Source organism: Dermacentor albipictus, chromosome 7 (assembly GCF_038994185.2).
Source record: "Dermacentor albipictus isolate Rhodes 1998 colony chromosome 7, USDA_Dalb.pri_finalv2, whole genome shotgun sequence".
Taxonomy (NCBI): domain Eukaryota; kingdom Metazoa; phylum Arthropoda; class Arachnida; order Ixodida; family Ixodidae; genus Dermacentor; species Dermacentor albipictus.
Window position 1 is genome coordinate 69559693 of NC_091827.1, and position 22810 is coordinate 69582502.

The 22810-nt window shown below is 45.7% G+C and overlaps 1 protein-coding gene across 2 annotated transcripts in view; it reads right to left on the reverse strand.

Annotated features, from left to right (window-relative positions):
* Rat1 (5'-3' exoribonuclease 2 Rat1) overlaps positions 1-22810 on the reverse strand; it is a 119226-nt gene that overhangs the window by 63703 nt on the left and 32713 nt on the right. For both annotated transcript variants that reach the window (XR_011507436.1, XM_070522364.1), the window contains exons 14-23: positions 22046-22095; positions 21906-21953; positions 20507-20563; positions 19071-19214; positions 17458-17546; positions 12795-12879; positions 12646-12696; positions 6868-6975; positions 4728-4817; positions 2207-2279 (exon numbers count right to left, since the gene is read on the reverse strand). Coding sequence is in view for 1 of the 2 variants with exons in the window: in XM_070522364.1 (XP_070378465.1) it covers positions 2207-2279; positions 4728-4817; positions 6868-6975; positions 12646-12696; positions 12795-12879; positions 17458-17546; positions 19071-19214; positions 20507-20563; positions 21906-21953; positions 22046-22095 (795 nt within the window). In the remaining variant the exon portion in view is untranslated. The remainder of the gene's footprint in view (positions 1-2206; positions 2280-4727; positions 4818-6867; positions 6976-12645; positions 12697-12794; positions 12880-17457; positions 17547-19070; positions 19215-20506; positions 20564-21905; positions 21954-22045; positions 22096-22810) is intronic.

Here is a 22810-nt window from a genome sequence, read left to right on the forward strand (position 1 = left end):
ACCGTACCTGCTTAAACAGTAGTTCCGTTTTAAAAGTAGTAAAGTCAAATCCCCGACTCAGCGGCCATTGAACATGCGGCGGTGCGTCATCTTCATCGGGCAGCCCGGCAGAACAACAAGCCTCAGAGATCGGAACAACAGCCTCCACGCACCCTGTGCTATTGCGCGTGAAGCCACATCAACATCAACATCATTTTGAAGCTGTGCCAAAGAGTGTTATGGCGTCGTGCAAGCGGGACTCGTGTCATGGCGAAGCTCGGACAAAAAAGACGCCGGGTGCTCAGCATAGAAGGAAAATTAGACATCGTCCGTGCTATCGAACGTGACACGAAGAAGTTGTCGCTGGCACACGACAGGGATCTGCTGTTGACTACGGTGTGTGGTATTTGGAATGTGAAAAAGTTGCTCAGCAGCCATGCTGCGACCGCGAAGACATCTCGGCTACGAGGTTTGACTTTTCGCCATCGCCGAAGTGTCGACTAGCGACAGTGATGAGGACGACATGGAAAGCGACAGCACGGGCAATTCAGGCCCAACAATGGCAGAAGCTGCATGTTACATCAGCCTCATGAATGCAATCGTCGCGCCGAGAACAGGGGCGCGATAACGTAACTCTATTCCAAACGAAAATTATTCCAAACTCCGGCACCCAGCAATGAAAAAGGTGCCCCGGGACTTCTGCAGCACTACTGCGTGCGTGCACGGACAATACGTAACGCCAACGATGAATCTGCCATGAAAGTGTTTGCCGAGAAGAGGGCGCTGGCTGAAAAGCTGGCACGCAGCTTAAGTAAGTTTGAAGCCGCTGTCGCCGTGCTAGGCCGCGGCGGCAATAAACGAAAATAACACTTTGGTCGCGCGAAGTGAATAAATACTGCATGTTTATTTCCGCTTTCATCGCACTCTGTCGCAGTTCCATTTTCGACAGGTGAGTGGGCGATCTCATGCTATTTCGTTCAAACAGTACTACCGTTTAGTACGTACTTTTTCCGAGCAACGGCCAACTACGTCTTAACGAGGTTTCACTGTAATAGCTTTTCTACAGTAAAGTTCAGTTTTGTTTTTTTGGGAGGTGTCTGCGTCGTGATGTCACGATGCAGAAGGCAGTCATGTGAGAGCAGGGCATCGCAATGTTTTGGTTCTCACTGCTGCTCGCTCCGTCACATTGCATGCTGCTACTCTTTGTGAGCTGCCCATGTAGCAGCATAGGAGACAACTGAGTGAACCGAGCGAGTGTCAAAACAGGACAATGTTAGGTTCTCACGTAACCACCGCCTGCACCACGGCATAGACACCTCCTGCGAAACAAAACCGAAACTGGCTCTAAGAAGCTATTATACATTGACACACATACATCGTTTATTTTATTTCTGCTGACTGTTTCTCACTGCCTAACTACTGTTACAGTTATCACTCAGCACAAGAGGTGTCACCGTGTAGAGGAACGTTCCCGTATGTTCATACCAATTCTGCAGCGAAAGAATTTCATACAATCAGATTTCATGTACAAAATGAACAGCGATGCATGGATAGGTCTACTGTTAAAGGGAACATGCAAGCCACTAAGTTGCATACAGAAATGCTCACCATGCAGATGGACAGAGAAGAGCCAGGTTTTTCATTCGCCTGTCATCTGCCGAAATGTTGGACGTTGCAGATTTCCCACACACAGAAATTTGCTCATACTCTCCTAATGTTGTGTTCCCTTTATCAATGGACCTACTTATGCATTCTGGAATGTATGTGAGTATCAGTGATAATGGTGGGATGCACGATGTGACGTGTTTATAAACGCCGACACACTTGATCCACAGATCGGGTTTTGACGGCTGACAACTGTGCTTGCCGAAATAGTTGTGCTTCGAGTACACGTTCTTGTGGGTACAAGCTTGCCCCATAAAGATTTACATTCGCAACTCAGTTTGGCACTGTCTGGCTCTTCACCATCAATACAATCTGACATCTGGTGAAAGCGCTGGATAGAGGTGCTGCTGCCAGCATTTTTTCTAGAGTTTCGAGGTCCTGGACCCACATTTAATGTCAAAAATGAAGAGTAGAAAATATTATAGCAGTACTCTTTTAAAAATTTAGCTCAACTGAGATTTCAATGCGACTGGTCTACAACAACCACCTCTGCAGAAAGCACTGCAGCAGCCGAGGAAAGGACCAATGAAAAGACAGATGTGAAGGACACGGCCCTGCCCACCTTGCCAGGCATACTTCTTGCCATTCAGGTCAATCTTAAAGTCGGTCGGGTAGAAGTCGATGATGGGCGAGTCCTGAGAGAGCAAGGCAGGCAAAATTTTGTCACCACAGGCTGCCGGCACCACAGAGGTAAGGGGGGCAGTAAGAAGGACACGGCAGGGGGAAGAGGGGAGTAGAAGAGAACACACACAGCAAACATCAAACACAACACACACACACACTATAGCCCTCCCTCTCCCAACACACTATGCCCCTTACAAAACAAAGGAACCTCAAACAAATTGTGAGCGAGATGCTAACAACTAACACAAAATCAACAGGTTAGCAAACTGACCCCATTATCTTTTCGAAACATTTTCAGGAAAAAAAGAAGAAATAAAAGCGTTGCTCATTTGAGTGGAGAGTACTGTATGGTAAAGAGCAAGTAAATCAAATTATAGGGTTTACGTCCTGAAACTGCACAATGGGTTACAAGGGAAGGCACAGGCGAGGGAGTTCCAGATTAATTTCTACTACTAAAAAAAAAATAAATTCAATTCCGAGGTTTTAATGTGCCAAAACCACGATCTGATTATGAGACCCGCCATAAGTGGGGGGGGCTCCCATTAATTATGACCACCTGGGATTCTTTACCATGCGCCCAACACATGATACAGAAGTGTTTTGGATTCCGTCCCTGTCCAAACGCAGCCACCACAGACGGGATTGAACCAGAAACCTCCAGCTCGGCAGCACACCACCATAGCCACTGGGTTACTACAACAGGTAGTTTCAACCATTAGAAGGTTCTTTAACGCGCCCCTAAATTTAAGTGCTACATGAGAGTTTCTCCATCAGAGTGCAGCTGCGGAGGCTGGGAATGGAACCAGCAACCTCGTGCTCAGCAGCAAAATGCCACAGCCACTGAGCCACTGCAACAGGCACAGCAGCTAGTTTAGGTCCTTTTTCACCATTTCAGAGGCCTTGATCTCATTTGATACTTCCTGGGAGCAGTGATAGGACGATTGAGCAGACGAACAAGCCCATCGCTCCTGGTGCATGCATCACACAAAAGTAAAAGGCATCCCTGAAAGCGTTCCAAGAATTGGCCCTGGATCTCTTCCAGACACAAAACATTCTCAGCAGCAGCCGTACCACCTCATTCTTAATCTCTGAAGGCCTCCCCAGTTTGGTTTCTTTTCTTTCAATAAACAGTTAACCCACCTAAAGCAAGTCATCACTAAGCTGTGTGGCATCATGGGGAAACACTTGGGTAACACTGAAAGCGGTGTCAACAGGTCTTCCCCATGAACACTGATACTAAGGCTTTTGCTTTTGCAAACAACAAAACATTTGCAAACAACAAAACAAAACCACAACATTTTCGATAGGTATCTACTTGTTCTGGAGTGAAAGCTACCAATCAAGTGCTTTACCTGATGTTGAGACACCGGAAGAACAGTGAAGCAAGCATGGGCTTATGAGGGAGGTGTGCTAGGTCTGGTGAGTGGCTGCTAGGATAGCAGTGAACAAGAATGCGGCTGTACGAGTGACTGGCAATCTCTATGACAAACCTCTGTTGCTGTTTTTTTCTTTCTTTCTTTACAATGGAGAGAAATCTGTTCTTCTACATTGTCCAAGGAGGACTTCTCGTTAACTATCAACGAGAGAAAGCACTGTTTATTTTTCCCGAAAGCACACAAGTGGGGTGCGACAGTTGGAACAACTTTCAAAGCACTTCTTGGAATTGGAAAACCTTTGTTTCGGAGCAGAAAAATATGAATTACGAGCAGGTTAACAGGTGAGGGGGAGTCAATTTTGGAGCAGCAAATCCCTGTTTGGAGCAGCTTAACAAGAGAGAGACAAAGGTATTGCCTTTGGAGCTGAAAGCTTGAAATGTGGAGGAACTTAATGAAGTATAGACTCAACTGAATTTTCAGAGTAGTTTTTCGAGAACAAACTGCTGCAGTATTCATCAACAGTGCCAGGTAGTTATCATAAAGTAGACTTCATAAAACTGACATCAAAATAACCTGCACACATGGCAATTCAGTTTGGTGGAAGCCCGCAAGGTGGAGGACCGTTTATAAAAGGAAAATTTGTCGTCCACTTGACTTTAGCTCGAAGCTACGAAAGAAACCTACATGGGTTTCACAGAAAACAAAACTTCGCCGTTGAAGGAAAGTTTTGTCCAAGTTTGCAGGTTCAGTCTACGACCGATGCCTAAGGAGCCAACACCCCAGAAACAAGTTGGTCCAGGATAAATATCCAGGTAAATCATCAGACGAGGTTGACTATTTTTGTTAAACTTTCCTTTCTGTGTAACCCATATGAGTTTGCTCAATTACTTCATTCTACCATTGGGTGGACGACAATTTTCCCTCTCACAACTTCCACCGATGCGTTGGGCATCTTGCACGGATGGCGCATGAGTGCAAATGCTATCCCACTTTGAGATAATCAGGCGTGCATTCAAAAGCCTTGAAAGCTTGGCGATGTTTGTGGCACCAAGTGAGCTGGAGCTGTACATCGAGAACACTCACCGGATCATCCATGAGATCAGCCCACGGCGTGGGCAGGTGCTGTTTGCTGGCTGCCGGGAACACACTCATCAGCTGTTCCATGGGCTTGAACTGTCATGACACAAGAGGAGAGTAAAAAATTCCCATTACACTTTGCTGCTAGTAGGAAACATAAAGAAAGGGTAATACATGTTTCTTTCTTGCATGAATATTAAAAAAAATATAAAAATTGCCATGACACAGCTATCAGCGTGACATCACAGCCGGCCCGCAATAGTTTGAACTATGATACAATTTCAATCCCGGTTAACTCGAGCCTATCTCAAATTTCCGGATGGCCTGCTATGTTTTGAGTTGATTTTGAAGTCACTGGAGCTAAATAAGACCTTAAGGTTGTTCAAACTTATTCATTTAGTGCAACAAACACAGCAAAACATGGCTCCTGTGAGGATCACACTGGGTTTTGTAGTGGCAATACCAGCGGAAAACCTGGTACTGGTGTCTGCGAACATGTACTATTAGAATGGGTGTTCATTATCACTAGAAATAAAAAACGATGCATGCTGAGTGATATTTGCTGAACAGGAGCTAGATATAGCGATATGGATACTCAAAAGCATGGCAATATAGTTGCGTGCTGTAACTTGTGCGATGAAATTACAATATTGTCACCGCAAGTCATTTACCATATTTACCTGAATCTAATGTGCACCTTTTTTCAGAGAAAATGGGTACAAAAATTGCCTGCTCATTGCAATCGCATACGAAACCAAAACCGCGTTTGCCGTGCTGGCAACAGCTTGTCAACAGAGCTGTCAGACGCAGCATCATTGCCATCACAAAATGGCTACAGAGCACGTTTTTGTGAAGGAACAGAGTTATTAGACTAACTCTAGAGGAAAAGCTGAGCGAAAAAAGTGGCAACCCCAAGTATACCGCCATGTTGGCATTTCTCATTTTTGTAACACTAAAGATGATCAAAGATGATGAAAAAACAAGGAATCACACGTAGCACATACTGTACTTACTTGATTGTAACGCACACCCGTTTTCCGTTACAAAAAAAATTTTTTGAAATGCCCTAGACCTTAACGCGCACCCGTTTGCCACGACCTTTACACTCCCGTGCACCAAGTTCTTTCATACAGGAATACAACTTCCTCTCATTAAAAAAAACAAAGATTTACTCCCAATACACTAAAGTTACTATAAATAAAAGAAGTTGCAGTTTCACCCAAAAGGCAAAGCATCAATTACGCTAGGAAATTAATAGACAGCTATACAAAAAGTAAGGATAGCAGTTTTATCAGCCGTATAAACTTTTAAACATTCGCTTACTAACTAAAGTTTCAGGAATCGGGAACTCTGAACACCCATGATGAGGCCCGATTTGGTGGAGCAGGAGAGAAGTAAATAATAAAGGGAAAATCAGACATCCACTCGTTCTTAGCAAATTATACAAACGATTACGTCAAACTCATCCACCCGCAGAACTACTACATCAAACGCCTTTGCTTTATGTTGTTAACAAATTCGACTTCGCCCTGCCATCTGCTAGCCGCCTGGTTAGCTCAGATGGTAGAGCGGCTGACCCGGAAAGGTTCGAGGGCCAGACCAGGATGAATTTTTCTTCAACTGTGAGGCTTTTCTTTCGAGAAACCCGCATGGGTTTCCTTTGTACGAATTGCGAAGAATGAGTGGATATCTGATTTTCCCTTTGTTAATTACTTCTCTCCACCTCGTGGGTTTCCGCAGAACTATTACATCAATCTCTCGTCGCTCTGGATTAATTTTGACCACCTGGAGTTCTTTAACATGCAACTATACTTAAGCACACGAGTGTTTCTGCATTCGGCTGCCACTGAAATGCGGCCAGCGAGTTCGGGAGTCGAAACCACGACCTCGAGCTCAGCAGGGCAACGCCATAGCCACTTAGCTGCTGCAGCGTGTGGTGCATTGGTATGGGTTTCCGTCTCACAATCAAATCATGGTTTTGGCACACAGAAACTTTGAAGTCAAAATTAATCAATGCACCATGCTGGTGTTTGCTGAATATTCCAAATCAATATCTGTGCTCTCCAAGAATTATAATTAAGGCAAGTTGACTGCGTCAGTGGAACTAATGCCTTGGAGGCAGTGTACAAAGGGGAGCGCTACTCACGGGCTGAGTTCCTCGTTCAAACTCGATCTTGAGGTCGCCGACGTTGATGAAGTCAGATGCAAATGGTGCGTAATGATATGGGAAGAACCACTTCCAGGATGCGCAGCCCTGCAGAGAAAGCCCAGGGGATGACAAATGGCTTTTAGCAAACACAATGTACTATCATGAGCAATGCAAGAGAAAACTCTAAATTCATTTTTAAATGACTACTTGTGATGCGTGAATTCTAGCATGACGTGTTAACGTTTAACAGGCAGCTTTCCCACTGAATATTTAGTCTCACAAAATGCTTTTATGCAGGGCATGTGTGCTTATCTACTATTGCCTCTTGAAGGCGATTATGGTGTTCCCTTTCATATTGCTGGAAGGAGTGCAAGCCGCCTCTACAGCAACTTCACAGTCTGAAGAATTCATTTAGCTTCCCACAGAGGCAGCGAAAAGAAATAAAGCAAAAAAGGCTTGCATAAGGCTCTTTGACTATTCAGCTGACATATCATTTGATAAGTTCTTAATTTTTAAGTTATCATTCATTACCATGCATTCATTGATTCATGTATGTTATAAACTTATGTCATTTATAAGAAACCATTTGACTTGTTGACACAACCCATGAATCGCATCTTAAAGCAACTGACAGCTGGTTGCCCTTGCTCTGTCAAAGAGTGGTCAAAAGCAACTAAAACATGAAAAAAGAAAGAAAAAAAATGCTCAGAGCATGGTCACATAGTTCCACAAAATTGGGGACCTTCGTTGGTTGGCAGACGCCATGGTGAAAAACAGGAATAAGGGTTGGGCTGCTTACACGACATGAAATGAGCGAATTTCAGGTGCTTCTGACTGGCTCATTGTCTGATGTCCAATTTCTCGTCAGCAGAAAGGGTCTTCATAAACAAGGAGCTAACCCTTTCAGGTTCAGAGCTTACTGCAACTCTTTAATCCTTTGAGGGTCAATGCCATAAATCCAACAGAACCTTGTTCATACGTTCTGGAAAAAACTGCGAGAAAAAGATGTACTAACCGGCAAAATGTATGAGCCAAAGCAACAAAAACATCTGACAGAATCGAGCTGGTGGGCGCTGCTGAATGACGTCGAAGTAAAGCGTGTCAACCTGGCGCCGCCTACAGCACGGAACAGCGACGTGTTGGGATTACCACCCACTAAAAGAGTGCAGCATGCTACCAATGGCACTGCGCACCACGCGCTGTAAAAGACATAGGTGAAAATGCTCATCGCAATAGATTTTGCAGTGATAGCGGCGTGTGACCACCTGTGCGGAGACTTGCTGGTACTGGAATAAAAAACTGCACGCCGCCGCTTTCATGTGAGACGGGTGGCTGCTGTTCTCGGTCGCGCATGCTTTGTGCCTTTTCTTATTTACATGGAATCTAGCGGCCAGAAAACGTATACGATCGCAGCCTGCAGCAGGGACCAGTGGCACGTTTCGGCTATTGCCTACGCTACGCGCTACGCTTTCCGCGGCACCATGCACTGTGAAAGAGATAGGCGAAGATGCTTATCACAATAGGATTAGCGGTGATAGCTATGAATGCCGCGTGTGACGACCCCAGAGAAGATTTGCTGGGGCCGAAATAAGAAGCTGAGTGTGCGCCGGCGTTTCCACATGAGGCGAGCGGGCGAGTATTGCAGAGAAGCTGCCATGACACGCAGCTATATGCTGTTCTCAATCGCGCGCGCCATGTGAATTTTCTTGTCCACATGGGATTTAGCGGCCGGAAAACGTATCATACAATTGCAGCCTGGCAACTTACTGAACGTTGGTGCCGAGAAATCGTGTTTTCCGGGAATGTATGAACCAGTGAAAGTGAGCGCAATTCTATTGCGTCATTTTTTGTGTTCTCGATTGCGAACATTGGCACCGGGAAAACATATATAACGGGAACGTATCAACGAGGTTCCACTGTATACGGCACCGTGAACAAATCCTAAATGGTCAATACTGTATAATTACTGCGCCTTCTGTACGTTTGAAAAAAAAAAAGCAAATTTTTCACCCATTTGTTGCCCAGCAAGTGCTGCCACCCTGTTTGGATACAATGAATTTTTTTCTTATTTTTTTCTAGTCTCTTGGTTTTGATTCCTCAGCTTTCTCACGCCGGATTTCAGCGACTGCTCACGCATGCGAGGGCCCACAGAAGTTAGTTTTGTCTCGTGGGCTGTTTGCATTCTTTGCGCACCTAAAAACTGATGTCTATCTGGTTTTTAATCTTTCAAAGGGCCACTGCTACATGATCGCTCATCTGTTGCTCACAGGGCTGCAATTACATCTGTTCACAAGCGGGCACTGGTATATACAAACGCTGCCGCCATATACAATCAATGCTACCATGCCTGCGTTCCTTTTCTTGAGACTTGGGCTTGCGAAAACTGATTGCCCCTCGTTATTGACGAAACGAAGGATTAATGCAAGTTTCTGATTCAGTTGGTTTTTCTGACGGGCACACAACCATCGAGTTTTCTTGTGTGCGCTCACATACACTGTTTGGCTACAGAATAGGTGTGTGTGCTGGTTTTGCTGCTGCAAGCGAGTCAGTGGACCATCTGCGTTACTGTGCTCATTTCAGTGCAAGAAGAAAAGCGCTCTGCACTACAGTTGACAAGCTTGACAACCGTCCCCATAGGGAAAACAGAATTCTTGGATCCCTGGCCACAACCAATATCAATCTGAGTTGCTCTAAACGTGCTAGTTAAAAGCATTGGGACTGAATACAAAACCGTACTTGGCAGTTGCCTTCCTCATAACTCTTGTGGACTGATTCTCTTCATGTCATCGCTTGTTTTTGTTTGTTTTTTTCATTTTTTCAGTCTTATCCCACCTCCCATAGCAGAGTAGCTTACCAGACAGTTGCCCTGGTTAACCTCTCTGCATTTCATGTCTTATTTTCGCTCTCTCACAAGCATGCCACAGCCCTAAAATCTACTCCATACTTCACAAGCACTTCACTACACACAGTGCAATTTGTTGGCTACGTCCTACTGGTTTGAGATGCCTCCCTCCATCTAATATTGGCACTTTTACACTCTCCAGTACATCCGGCACATGTTCCTGTGTGCTGTAGGAGCTTTACCGACAACGCTGCCCAGTCACATGCTCAGACCCCCTGATCATACAGTCGAACACGGATATATCGAACTCGAAGGGGATCGCGAATTAATTCGATATAAAAAATACAGGCCCAGAGACTTTACCTGTGGCGGACGATGACCTACCGATCGGCGCATTCAAGAATGACAACTATTTTCGCACACACAACGCAACGTAATGCTTTATTTGCGTGAAAAAAAATCGCTTATGCTGGTCTGCTTCTTCGCCTTGCAAATGAAATTAAAGACGCCAACCTCGATCTTATCGAGGCTGTTCAGGTGCGAAAGCCCGGTTCCTTCCATGTCGCCGCAACAACGGCGAATCAAGCTGAACGCTGCCGCCACTTCAGCGGCGGAGTACGAACGTTTAGCCGCGCCCTCGTCCGGCCGATCTTCGTCGCCACTCGAGCTGTCAGCCTGGGTCCCTCCGACTGCAGCTACAATATCCTCGTCGGCGAGGCTCGCAACAGCCTGAACATTGCTGTCAATGTTCACATAATCGTCAGCAGACACTTCGGCTGGAACGGCAGCCGGGAAAAGGGACGACAACTCGCGAAACGCGTCGTCCATGCACTCGTTGTCACCGTCGCCGTCTTCGTAGGTTTCAGGAAGTTTGGCTGTCACGAGGCCTGCCTTCCGGAAGCAGTTGGCCACAGTATCCTGCTTCACGTCTCTCCAGGCACCCGTCATCATTTGAATGGCCCCCAGCAGGTCAACCTTAAGCTCGGTGCCCATGCGGAGGTTCACCAAAAACCTATCAATGAGTCGCCTCCTGTAGCCGACTTTGAATGACTTAATGATGCCCTGGTACAGCAGCTGCAACTTTGCTGTCGTGTTCGCTGGCAGAAACTTGAGCGCAATGTTTTCGAGCTTGCAGGTGGTGTGATGGGCCGAGCAGTTATCGACGAGGAGGCAAGCGTGACGCCCCGATTTGCCCAGTTCGGCGTCCCACGCTTGCAGCCATTCTGTGAATAGCTGACGCGTCATCCATGCCTTCTTATTGAAGGCGTAGCGAACGGGGAGCTGCTTACAGTTTTTGAAGCAGCGCGGTGCCCTTGCTTTGCCAATCACAAAGGGCTGGAGCTTTTGAGAGCCATCCATGTTAGCAGCGAGCAGAACGCTCACGCGGACTTTGCTCATCTTGCCCCCGTGACACGTGCTGCCCCGGACGTCGAGCGTCTTGCTGGGCAGCATCTGCCAAAACAACCCGGTCTCGTCGGTGTTGAAGATTTCCGCGGATGAAAACTTCGCGCAAATTTCCGGCCATTCCTTCGAAATCCACTGCTGGATATCCTGGCTGATGACGGCTCCGCTTTCCCCAGAAATGGTTTTGCCAACTATCTTAAGGCGGTTCTTAAACCTCTGCAGCCACACTGTGTTGTCGGCGAAGTTGTCATCACCGAGTGCAGCGGCAAACCATTTGGCTTTAGCCATTAGCATTGGGTCATCCACTGGAATGTTCTTAGCCCGCACCTCTAAAAACCACGCATAGAGGGCCTTTTCAACTTTCTCGTGGGCAGGAGCGCGCACACGACAAGCTCCCGACGTTCGTAACTTCGCCGCTTTCGACTTTATGTCCGCCTTGTTTTTTAACAAGGTGCTTAGAGTGCTCCGAGGAATCCCAAAGTCGTCTGCCACCGTCGCACTTTTCTTGCCCGCCTCAACACGCTGAATGGCTTTCAGCTTTGTCGCAAAGTCCAGGTTCTTGCGCTTCTTGACGCTGCTTATGCTTGCTGCGGCCATTGCTTCCGCGTCAGCTCACCACGATCCAGTCACACGTGTCGTGAGACGCACGCCAAACAATAATGAACACGAAACACAAGAACGCGCACAAAACACAAGAATTCACGTGCGCAGCCACCGCCAACAAAGCGCTCGCGATGGCCACCTCCGAGGGCGACAGCGACGTATGAAAGGCACGAGCTGTGGTTAGCTGAGCAAAACTCGTGAAAAAGCAACAAGAAAAAAAAAGGCAAAAGGAGGAGGCCATCGCCGCCTTCGTTCCTGGCTACCTTTTCCGAGCCGATCACTATGGTTACGCGGGGGAAGGATGAGAGACATTGGGAGAGAGAAAAATAAAAGCAGTTCCACAAGCAGGGTGTTGCCCCAAGTCGGAGAGCGTGCGCAGCGGGAGTACTGTCTGAGCCTCCCTCCCTCTCGCTCTCACATTTTCCGAGCCTTTCTGGGGGAGGCGCGGAGCACGCGGGTGCAGCGAGTGCCGAGATCGCGCGGCGTTCTATATATCCAATGGCGGGTAAAAATATCGTTCGATATAAATGTACGAATTTCTATACTTTTACACAGAATTTTCAAGGGGATAATTTACGAGTTCGATACAGACAATAATTCGATATATGTGGGTTCGATATATCCGTGTTCGACTGTACTGTATAGATGCTTCGGGGCTCCAATGCAGGTTGCATTGCTGACTGTTCTCTGGCTGATATTTGATAATGACCACACCGCAACACATTGCCACTGCCGCATGAAAACCATTGTGACTCTTATGCAGCCTTGCTGCAAAAAAGGACGGGCACAAGTACACCTTGTCGCTGCCCTTTCCTCCATTTATTATTGGCCTACAGCACACATACTGCTTCACGTTTGAAGGGCATGAAATCTTTTATAGGGCAAGACACCGAATGACCAGACATATACTGTCGTGGTTCACTTGCCTGGTAGTAGTAGCGAAGAACCCAGCAGAGTCCTTCAACATAGGCGGAAGCCTGCATTAAGAAATACCGCACGTCATACAGACATCCTTGATTGTTGGGAGAATAGAAAAATACGAAAAGAAATGCAGTCAAAGAATGCAAGCACTCACCACATCATGTCGAAAGGCTATGTTGTCGGGCCCAATGTCAAACTTGGAAACATAGTAACGTTCCCTCCAGCCATCTTCCCAAAGTCTGCAAGGGAATGAGTGACAGTAAAAAGCAGGTTTTTATTTGAATGCCGTGAAAACAACCACAATTACAATCATCAAGACATCAATCACCCTCTTGTGGGGCAATACCCTCTTTCTATGATTTCTTACTTCTTCTATTCTATGTTAACTAAACATGCCTCGTCACTCCAAATGACGCTATCCTACTTTTTCTTTTACCTTCTGTTGGTATTAAACTTGTTAACTACCAATAGCTAATTCAGTAATTTTACATTGTGGGGTTTTAGTGTCCCAAAGCAACACGCAGTCAATGAGTGTGTGTTGGATGCTCCGGGACATTTTGGATAACCTGGGGTTCTTTAACGTACACCCAAAGTATGACACCCAAAGTTTTTGCATTCTGCCCTCATCGGAACACAGCTGCTGTGGACAGGAATTGAACCCGTGACCTTCGAGCTTGGCAGCAGAACACTACAACTACTGAGCTACTACCCCAGCTGTCATTCTAATTAGTATGAGTACAGACAAACTGCATTATAACAAAGCAACGTCTTACACTCAAGTGAATTCTGGGGTTTTACATGCCAAAACCACAATTTGATTATGAAGCACGCCGCAGTGCGGGACTCAGGACTAAGTTTGACCACCATGGGATCTTTAACCCTTTCGCTGTCATGGACGTACTGGTACGTCTTCGCGCTTCCCCCCCACAGGGTCACTGAGGTACTGGTACATTCTCTATTGAGCGTTCCAAATTTCACGCCTGAGCGCAAAGCTGGTGCTCCTGGACTGGCCGCGCCATCTGTTGAATCTTTCTACAAGTTCGCATTTTCGCCCCACACTGTGTTGCTACATTTATTGAAGAGTACGGTGTGACTGCCACTCCCCCCTTTCTCTTTGCTGAGTGGCGCGGTCGCTCCGCGTTCACTGGATCATGCGTCACGCGCGTGTGGTTATGGGTTCAAGGGTTGTTCTGCTATCTCCGTTGGTTTGAAGGTTTTTATTCTTTTTTTCTGTTGGTGTGACTGCTACGGCGCATCAAGTTCAGGGGCACGCGCTGTTGCCTCTCCGTAAAGAGACCGACACATGACTCAATTGCTGCTTTCGCTCTCTCGCTGCACCCTCGCTTTCGGCTTGCAGCAGCAAACGTAAAGCACCTCGAACTTTGTTTTAGCATTTTTCCACCTCCCTCTGTTTTCTCGATGACATAACGTCCCATTTCTCTCCGTTGTGCGGGCGACTGAAAGCGCATCCTCCCTGTGTGCGGTTACTTTCGGATGGCTGAACCCTTGGGACCTTCGTCTGCCCATTGGAGCGATGGCTCTTCCGATTCAGAATACAAGCCGAGCTCGGATTCGGACTTGGACAGCGTCTCATGCGAGGAAGAGATGAGTTCCTCATCGTCAGATTTGGATGTTGAATGAATGTTATAGTCAGGCTGATTATGATGATGATGTTTACTAACAGCTGCAGAACACTGAAATCTGCATATTCCATTGACTATGTTATTTGTATACCAATCATAATCAAAAATAAATTGCTACGTTCATTCCCTGTTATGCTTGTTCCCTGAAACCAAGCCGACACTGGGGGTGCGTCACAGCCAGAAAGGTCCGACAGTGAAAGGGTTAAAGTGCCCTTAATGTACAGGACATGGGTGTTTTTTGCGGTTCGCCTTCCTCGAAATGTGGCTGCCACAGCCAAGATCTGGTCCTGCAACCTTGTGCTTAGCAGCCCAGCACCATAGCTGCTAAGCCACCGAGGCAGGTAACATCTGACACAAAAATGCCTTTGTTATATCTGGTATTCATCATAAGCATAGACACTTATATTGGTAAAACAATATTCGTGAATTTCCGGCTTGCTCAATTTTCCTATACAGTAGAACCTCGTTAATACATTCCCGTTGCATACGTTTTTCCGGCGCCAACGCTCGCAATCGAGAACACAGAGAAGGACCCAACAGAGTTCCGCCCATCTTTTACTGGTTCATACGTTCCCGGAAAACACGATTTTTCAGCAGCAATGTTCATTACATCAGCAAACTGCAACCGTACGATACGTTTCCCAGCCGCAAGATCCCATGTGAACAAGAAAAGGCACAAGGCGTGCGCAATCAAGAACACTATATGTATATAGCCACCTGTCTCACATGAAAATGGCTCACAGTTTCTTATTTCGGTACTAGCAAATCTCCGCCCAGGTCGTTGCCCGGGTCGTCGCACGCCGCATTCACAGCTATCGCCGCAAAACCTACCGTGATAAGCATGTTCACCTATCTGTATTATAACACGGGGTGTGTAGTGCCATTATTAGTGTACTGCACGCTTTTAGTAGTCCAAGCGTGCGGCCATTCCCTGCTGCAGGCAGTGCGATGTGGGCATCACGCACTGCTTCAACAGTGTCTGGCATCACCCTCTTAAAACACCACGCAATATAAAAACAACCAAACGTGTCTTAGACCGCCAGGCCACACCGAGCTCGAGGCGCATCGGAGTCTTGTGCCGCAATGAACAGCGCGATGCTTCGCATTACATAGATGTCAACAACAGTTAAGTCTGTCAAATATTTTTAGTTAGTTCGGATTGTACGTTTTTCCGGCTAGTAAGTTCTTTCTAGCGTTTTTTTCCAAAACGTATGAACGAGGTTCTACTATATATGATAATTCGTTAAATCCACGTTGATATACCGCGGTTTGACTGTACCACACCGTCAATTACGCATTCCTCAAATCACTCTCTGATGTCCACTTCATTATTTCTGCTTCAGCACCATCAACTTGCTTTCGTTCTTATATCCAGCATTCTTCAAATTGCAGTCTGGCGACATCTGAGCGTCCTGCAGAGAACTCCAAGGACATTTGCTGGGATCCCTTGAGGTGCACCCCCAATGAGTGCCATCATGGACAAGACACTTGGCAAGCCATTTCAAACAACCTGCCCACACAAAGTTGCATTTGCCATGTTAGTGTTTCAAATAGAAAATGAGAAAGGGACTGATGTTACCAACTCGGCATCTTGAACTATATAAGTGGCTAAACCGGGTGTTCCTGGGACGTAACTGTAAAACTTACTGTAAAAGCTTGATGACCTATCACTGGAAAGGTGTGCCCTGGCCACTTCTAATATAGCATTCTCTAAATATCCTAGAGTGTCTTCCTGGCCGCTGACGCAATGCTTTCGACCATGGAAAACAACCAATTTGATGCTTCTTTCGATGCGACTGAGTTTCATCAGAAACAAAATGAAATCCAACAGTCTCAAGCGCGATTTGTCAATAGGTCAGTAAGCCCTCGACAACTAAATGTTTCGAGAACCGCCGCTGTAGCCCCCAGTGTTCTTTATTTTATTAATATCATGCGTATGATTCTTCTCTCCATATCTCACAAAGCAGTCCTCAGGGTTTTCAAGCTGGTTGATTTGCCTCAAAGTTCTTGGCTGCTAGGACAACTGCTGGCTGGATATTCAAATTGCACGCTTTTCACTGATACAGTCAAACCTTAAAATAACGAACATTAACCCTTTGACGGTTTTTGCCGTACATGTACGGCGGCGGTTTTCTGTCCCGCAAGGTCTTTGCCGTACGGGTACGGTTTCGATCCTCCGTTTGAAATTTCGCGCCATAATGACGATGCACGCTTACTGGGAGGTGCTGCCACCTCTTAGGTCTTACAAGAAGCGTTTGAAATTTGTGCTACCTTCTTGGGGAGATAAACAGAACTGACTTCAAGCTTCAGCGCGTCGCGCAGACTGCGGCCACACCCCTTTTGCTGTTTCGGTTTCGCCGCGTGATCGCAACGGAGGCGCGCGAAACGTCATTTTTCTCTTTGTCGGCACTCTCTTGCAAATGCTGTGGAAGTTGATTTCTATCTTGATTGGCGCTGCTCTTAGCTTGTTTATAAACGCCGCTCGCGAGGTATTCTCGCTCTCAGCGGCAACGCGCTTTCGCGGTTTTGGTTCCGCCGCAACGGAGGCGCGCGAAACGTGATTTTTATCTTTGTCGGCACGCTATCGCAGGGGCGGCGGAAATTGATTTCTATCTTGATTGGCATGGCTCTTAGCTCGTTTATCACCGCCGCTCATGAGGTATTCTCGCTCTCTGCGGCTGCGCGGAGACTCGTGTTTCAAGGAGTACCACACTCTAAAATACTATTGAACATATTGCAGTTCTGAGTGATGCCGACCCCAAAATACTGTTCCCTAATTTTTTTTACTATTTATTCCCGACTTTATACATCTTGTACATTCAATATCCGCAATAAAATAATTTGACCCCCCGGGAAAGTTCTTTTCAAAATAATTCGACCCTCAAAGGGTTAATATAATAAAGTGAATCTAAAAACTATCTCACTAGTATCGTAACATGACATATATGTGCCTATAATGAATACCAGATATAATCAAGGTATTTTCGTATCAAATGCGACTTCGTTATTAAATGATTCGACTGTATCAGCAAGCTACTATTTACTACGTGGGAGCATTATATTACATTATTCAGGGTGCTCCAAGGCTTGCCACTATTTTTTCCAGGGTTTCGAGGTTCCCTGCCTTTATTTAACGTAAAAATGAATAAGCCACTGCTTGCAAAGCATGCTTACCGCACTTCATCATGGGGCTCTTCCTCCTCCTCTGAACTGTCCCCTTCGTGCTTACGCTTCTCGCCCCGGACATCGCTGTCACTGTGAGCCTGCATGAGCAAAGTGAAAATCCGCAGTATGATTTGTGCGTTGCTATACAAAACGATGCATAAATAAGAGCTTGAGGTACACATGACTATTCCAACTGACATGCGGGTTTGCATTCATATCTGACACGGAGGTTGCACTTCATGGTGCATGCAGTTCAATAAAAATGTCTTTATGCATTCAGTCGTCTATCGATAATTCAGACTCGACGATGATCCCCCTAAACATATGAATAACCAGAATATCGGATTCGCCAGAAAACAAATGGCCATTCCAAAAGTGACAAAAAAGAAAGAAGTTCAATGCAACGCTGTGTTGCAAAAGGTATTCCGCTTTTTCGGAAAGGGCAGAGACCTGTCTACCAATGATTCTAGCATCCATGTTGTTGTATTGGTGCTGATATGGATAAGCACACGAAATTCACGGAGGTGTAATGGTGGGCTCGGCAAAGAGTATAACACCGACAAGCATGCCAACATGGCTTATTGCCGCCAACCCAACTGCGATAAGCATCTTCAGCTATCTGCTGGGCAGAGCGTGTGGCATAGTGCACAGAAATGTCATAAGCATACTGCATGTTTTTAACAGGCGACAACCCAAACATGTCGCAGTTCTCTGCTGCCTCTTTGAGTGGGATTGGTGCGTCACTAGCCGAGACGAAAGCAGCTCGCAGTTGCCGTCTTGGTTTAACAAGATCACGCTGTGCGTGTTCATTTCTAGGAGTGGTGCGGGCACAAGGAAAGCCGACTGCATAAACCCTGAAATCTGCCGGCAAGCATGTTCGCACAATGACGGCCTACGCTTAGTAGGTGACTGCTGCCCACAAACCACATGGTATGATCGGCCCCATGCGGCAGCATGTACAGTTTCAATGAAGCAGCACCAGTTTCGCTCAGTCGCAGAACATTGCACAAATGAGCACGCACGCATTGCGGAAAGCCAGACGAGTCGTCTGCTCTGCTCCTGTGTTCCCTGCCAAAGTTTTGAAATGCTGCTCGCCTCTGTGCTACCGCATAGTCGCACAAGAGAGGCAGAATTTTTCACGGCTGTAGAAAATAGACGGAAAAATCAAAAAAGGAAACTTTGTAGTGTGCACTTTAGGTAACATTTACTGTGGCATAGCATTAACTTTTGCTGGTAGGAGCATGGCACACTTCAAGATACATAAATTTGTATCTGGCAGTTATGTACTACCTTTTAGTGTGGAGTTATAGCCAGGTGCACATTAACGAGGTTTCAGAACGAAAAAAAAGCTGGATGTGTGGACGAACTAAAGCACCCCAACTATTTTGGTGAAATCAGGTGTTTTGCTACACCTGGCGCAAGTCATCAAAATATGGCGAAGAGCAGACTACAGGAGACCTAAGCACATGTCAGTGGCAGAGTTGGCAGTCCACGAGATCGGTCAGGACCTTGTGACAATATGCCAAGTTCCTCTGCTATGCCTTTTCAATGCACATGAGATTTACATCACTTGGCAATCACTCAAAACAAAAGCAATTGCAATAAAACAATAGCTTGCTTACAGGTCTGAGCATGGACTCCAGGCGACCGTTAGCGCTGGATCCTCCACCGTCGCTCAGGTTCCGGCGATGCTCCATTCCTTCCCGGCGCATGTTGTGGGCTTCCTGCTTGGCATTTTGCACTGGCGAGACATGCTGCCCGACAGCCTTTAAATGGAAGGGTCAGCTCACTTAGAATTTGAGTATGGTGAAAGCTCTGTCCATGCACCCCTAACAAACAGTGCAGAGATCCCCAGGGCAAAATGGAAAGATGAAATGGATGCGTGTATGGCTGCAGTTCAATCATAGCTGCCGCTTTCTGTATGTTTTCCATATCATTCTTATGGAATCCATAGTACTTCTAATTCACAGAGTTCACAGTTATCCAAGAGAATCCGTATGAATTCTGTAGCAGCATATGGTAAGCATTCAAACACACAGATTCGCTGAAGCATGCAAGACCATTTCAGAAAGAACAGGAGAGGGGGCCGAACAATAAGATGGAGACTCATTTGTTTCACACAAAACACTAAACACACCACTTCTTATAAGAAGGTAGTTGACAAGTGGCACTTTGGGGACGCATTCTCACACCAGAGGCATCATGGGGATGTATTCTCATATGCTCCCTTTCGGAGATTCACTCTCAGTGCACACCCGTTAAGCGAAACTGGTTGAGCCAATTGGCTGGTTGAGGAAAACCTCTTGAATTATCCAATGTACGCCCTGTGCTATGTCATGCGAAAGTGATAGTATTGTCGAAAATGATTGACTGAGAATACCACCGCTGCACGCAAAGACCGTAGTGATTAATGGGGTTTAATTCAAACTGAAGGTTGACACAGGATAATTAATTAGTATTATTAATGCAAGAAGAGTTCTGAAGAAGTGCAGCAAGTTCCTTCCATTCCCGAGACAAATGGCACTTCAATTGCACTACTACCAAGGTATAAGCACTTGAACAAACTTTAGGGAAAAAGAAAAAAGGAAGTAGTGCATAAAATCAATTCTGGGGCTTTATGTGCCAAAACCATGACCTGATTATGATGCATGTTGCAGAGAGAAGACTTTGAGGTAATTTTAACCACCTGGCTTTCTTTAAATGTGCGTCCTATGCATGGTACACAAGCATTCTTGCATTCCTCTTCCACTGAAATGTGGTCGCGACCTTGAACCCATGATTTTGAGACTAGCCGCACAACACCACTGCCACTGAGCTACTGTGAAGCAGAGTACACATGGTAAAACTAGCACATTCATACACACTAATTGTACAACAGCGAGGCATGCAGGCCAGAGTACAAGACAAGACATGCTGAGTGACTATTACAACGAAAGGCTGCCAAACTAATCCAAGCACTGCAAGATTACAGCATAGATATCAATCTGAGCCAAATGCCACGTAACAAACGCTCCCATAAAAAAAAATGAAAAACATGCTAGAGAAGACTTGTGCTTACAACTGGGGCGAACTGTCCCCTTGGTGTCCATGCAGGTCTCGCCTCGGATTCAGCCTCCTAAAGCCAATATTGATGAAATATCAAACATTATCTATACAACATGACAGCAATATATACATAAATAAAGAAAAATACAACATGTAAATAGTAAGGATACATATATACTGCCCCCTTTTATTTAAAAGGGCCCTAGCAGCATAGAAAGAGGGGCTCATAAAGTTCAAATAGTGAGCCACACTGGCCCTTCTTACATTGCTACTTCAAGGGTCACCATCATCACTACAATATTTCTAATACAACGTAGACACGAATAAGAAATATTCTGCTTGCAATATATAGTAATGCATTATACGAACCAGCATTACAACCGAGCAAACGAGCAGAGCAAGGGATGAAATAGTGAACGCAGAGCACAGTGGGGGATGAAAGACAGCAATAGCAAAGAGAGCTTGAGGAGAAAAGCGGAGGGGGAGGGTATGGATCCCACACAAAAGCGTTTAGTTTCTGTTTAGTGCATACTTTTCCAGAGTTCCAGCCAAGTACGGTTTAATGAGGTTTCACTGCACTTACTAGCATAGACTGGTCTATTTTAATTTGATTTTAAGGCTCACATTGTCATTACTTATTGTCAGCTAGATTAAAGAGGTGCTAAAAGGGGAAAAGATAACTGGAGCTCTATCAGTGAATTACCCTTCTACAACGCCAAAAAGACTTAGCATGGCCTCGAGAAGAGGCTTCATAAGCCAGAAAAGAAGCCGGAAAGCAAGGCCCGAAGTACGAAAATATAGTCTGAAATCAGTGATGTCACGCTGATGTACTGGCACTGGGAGTTTTGGAGTAAATATGAAACAGACTTTAATTCTCTCTTATAATAATCAAACTAAAATGAAGAAGATACAACTTCTAAAAAAAAGAAACATTGTCAGTCTAAGGTGGTCTAGCGTGTTTCTCTTTGGTGTTTCCACAACCTTTCTCAAACAAAAGTTCAACTGCATGCAAGCACTCGTGGCATTTTTTTTTCTACATCCTCGGCAGCAAAATGGTGAAATGAGCAAGGTTCTTGAACATCACTGTGAAGATCACAGGCAGTGAAAAGGGACTACACCAATAGCACCTGTCCTGCATAATTCTCCGATTCCTCTGTTTTTTCTTTTTTTTCTTCTTCACAATCATGTTCATTTTTGTCTGTCATGCTACTATAAATACATAGCAGGCCCGCAACAACTCACTCAAATGGCAACCCTGCCATAGCACATTTTTGCGGAGTTCCCACGCAATAGCAGAACTTGGGTTACACTAAGCAGCCTAGGCTTGTGAAACAATGCCACCTTTTACTTACATTGCTTCATTACAGCTTCTCAGAAAGCAGCCAGTAAATAGAGATAATAAACACACTTGCCATTTTCATCCTCTTCTTCTTTTCCTTCATCCGCCGCTTGAAGTTGAGCTGCAAGTTGGGATTTAAGTCACCGTGAGCCAAGCTGAGTACAGCATGTAGCACGACCACAAGAACTTATAAACATTCACAGAGCATTGTACCTCATTCTGTTGACGGCGCTTGAAGATTTCATCTTCTGCTTCCCCAAGCTCTGCACAGAAATATATAAAAAGGGAAAAAAATTAGGGATTCCTTAAGCGCATGCCAAAGTAATTGTAATTCACTCGCAACCACTGCATGCTTAACACATTGTGTAGCAGTTATAAGCAGGCACAATAAACTTTAATGTGTGAGCATACCATCTCTTCCCTCCAACGAGTAATAGTGCTAAAAGAAATGCAAGATCAAAGTGGTGGCTGAATGCACAGAAATGTTTAAAGGGGCCCTGAAACACTTTTTCAACATATTAAGAAAACATCGCTGACCCGTCATAGAGGCTGCTACGAACAAGAGAGCCAAATATTACTGCAGTGCATACAAAAGGAATTTCACAATTTCATGTCAAAAACAGCAGAAGATTGGTTGCTCTCACTTCCACAATGCCTTCCTCCAGCATCATCGAAAGCAGCTAGCCTACCAACGCTATTGGCTGATTTCGCGATCATGAGGGCCTTCTCAGTAATGTGCGATTGCTAATTTTGAGTTAAATAAATTCAGTATATATGTCTGCAATTCTAAAAAGACAAAAATAATTTCTTCTTTGTACTGCACGTTGCTGCGTCTGCTGCATGTGGCCTTCGAGGTGGAAGCGGTCTGCTGCGTAGCGTAGTCTACCGCCGCCGCCACGGGGTGCGGCAATGAGCTCCTTCGCCCCCGTGACACTGAACTTTTGGCTTTGACTTTGCCTTCTAGGCTTCTCTTACTGT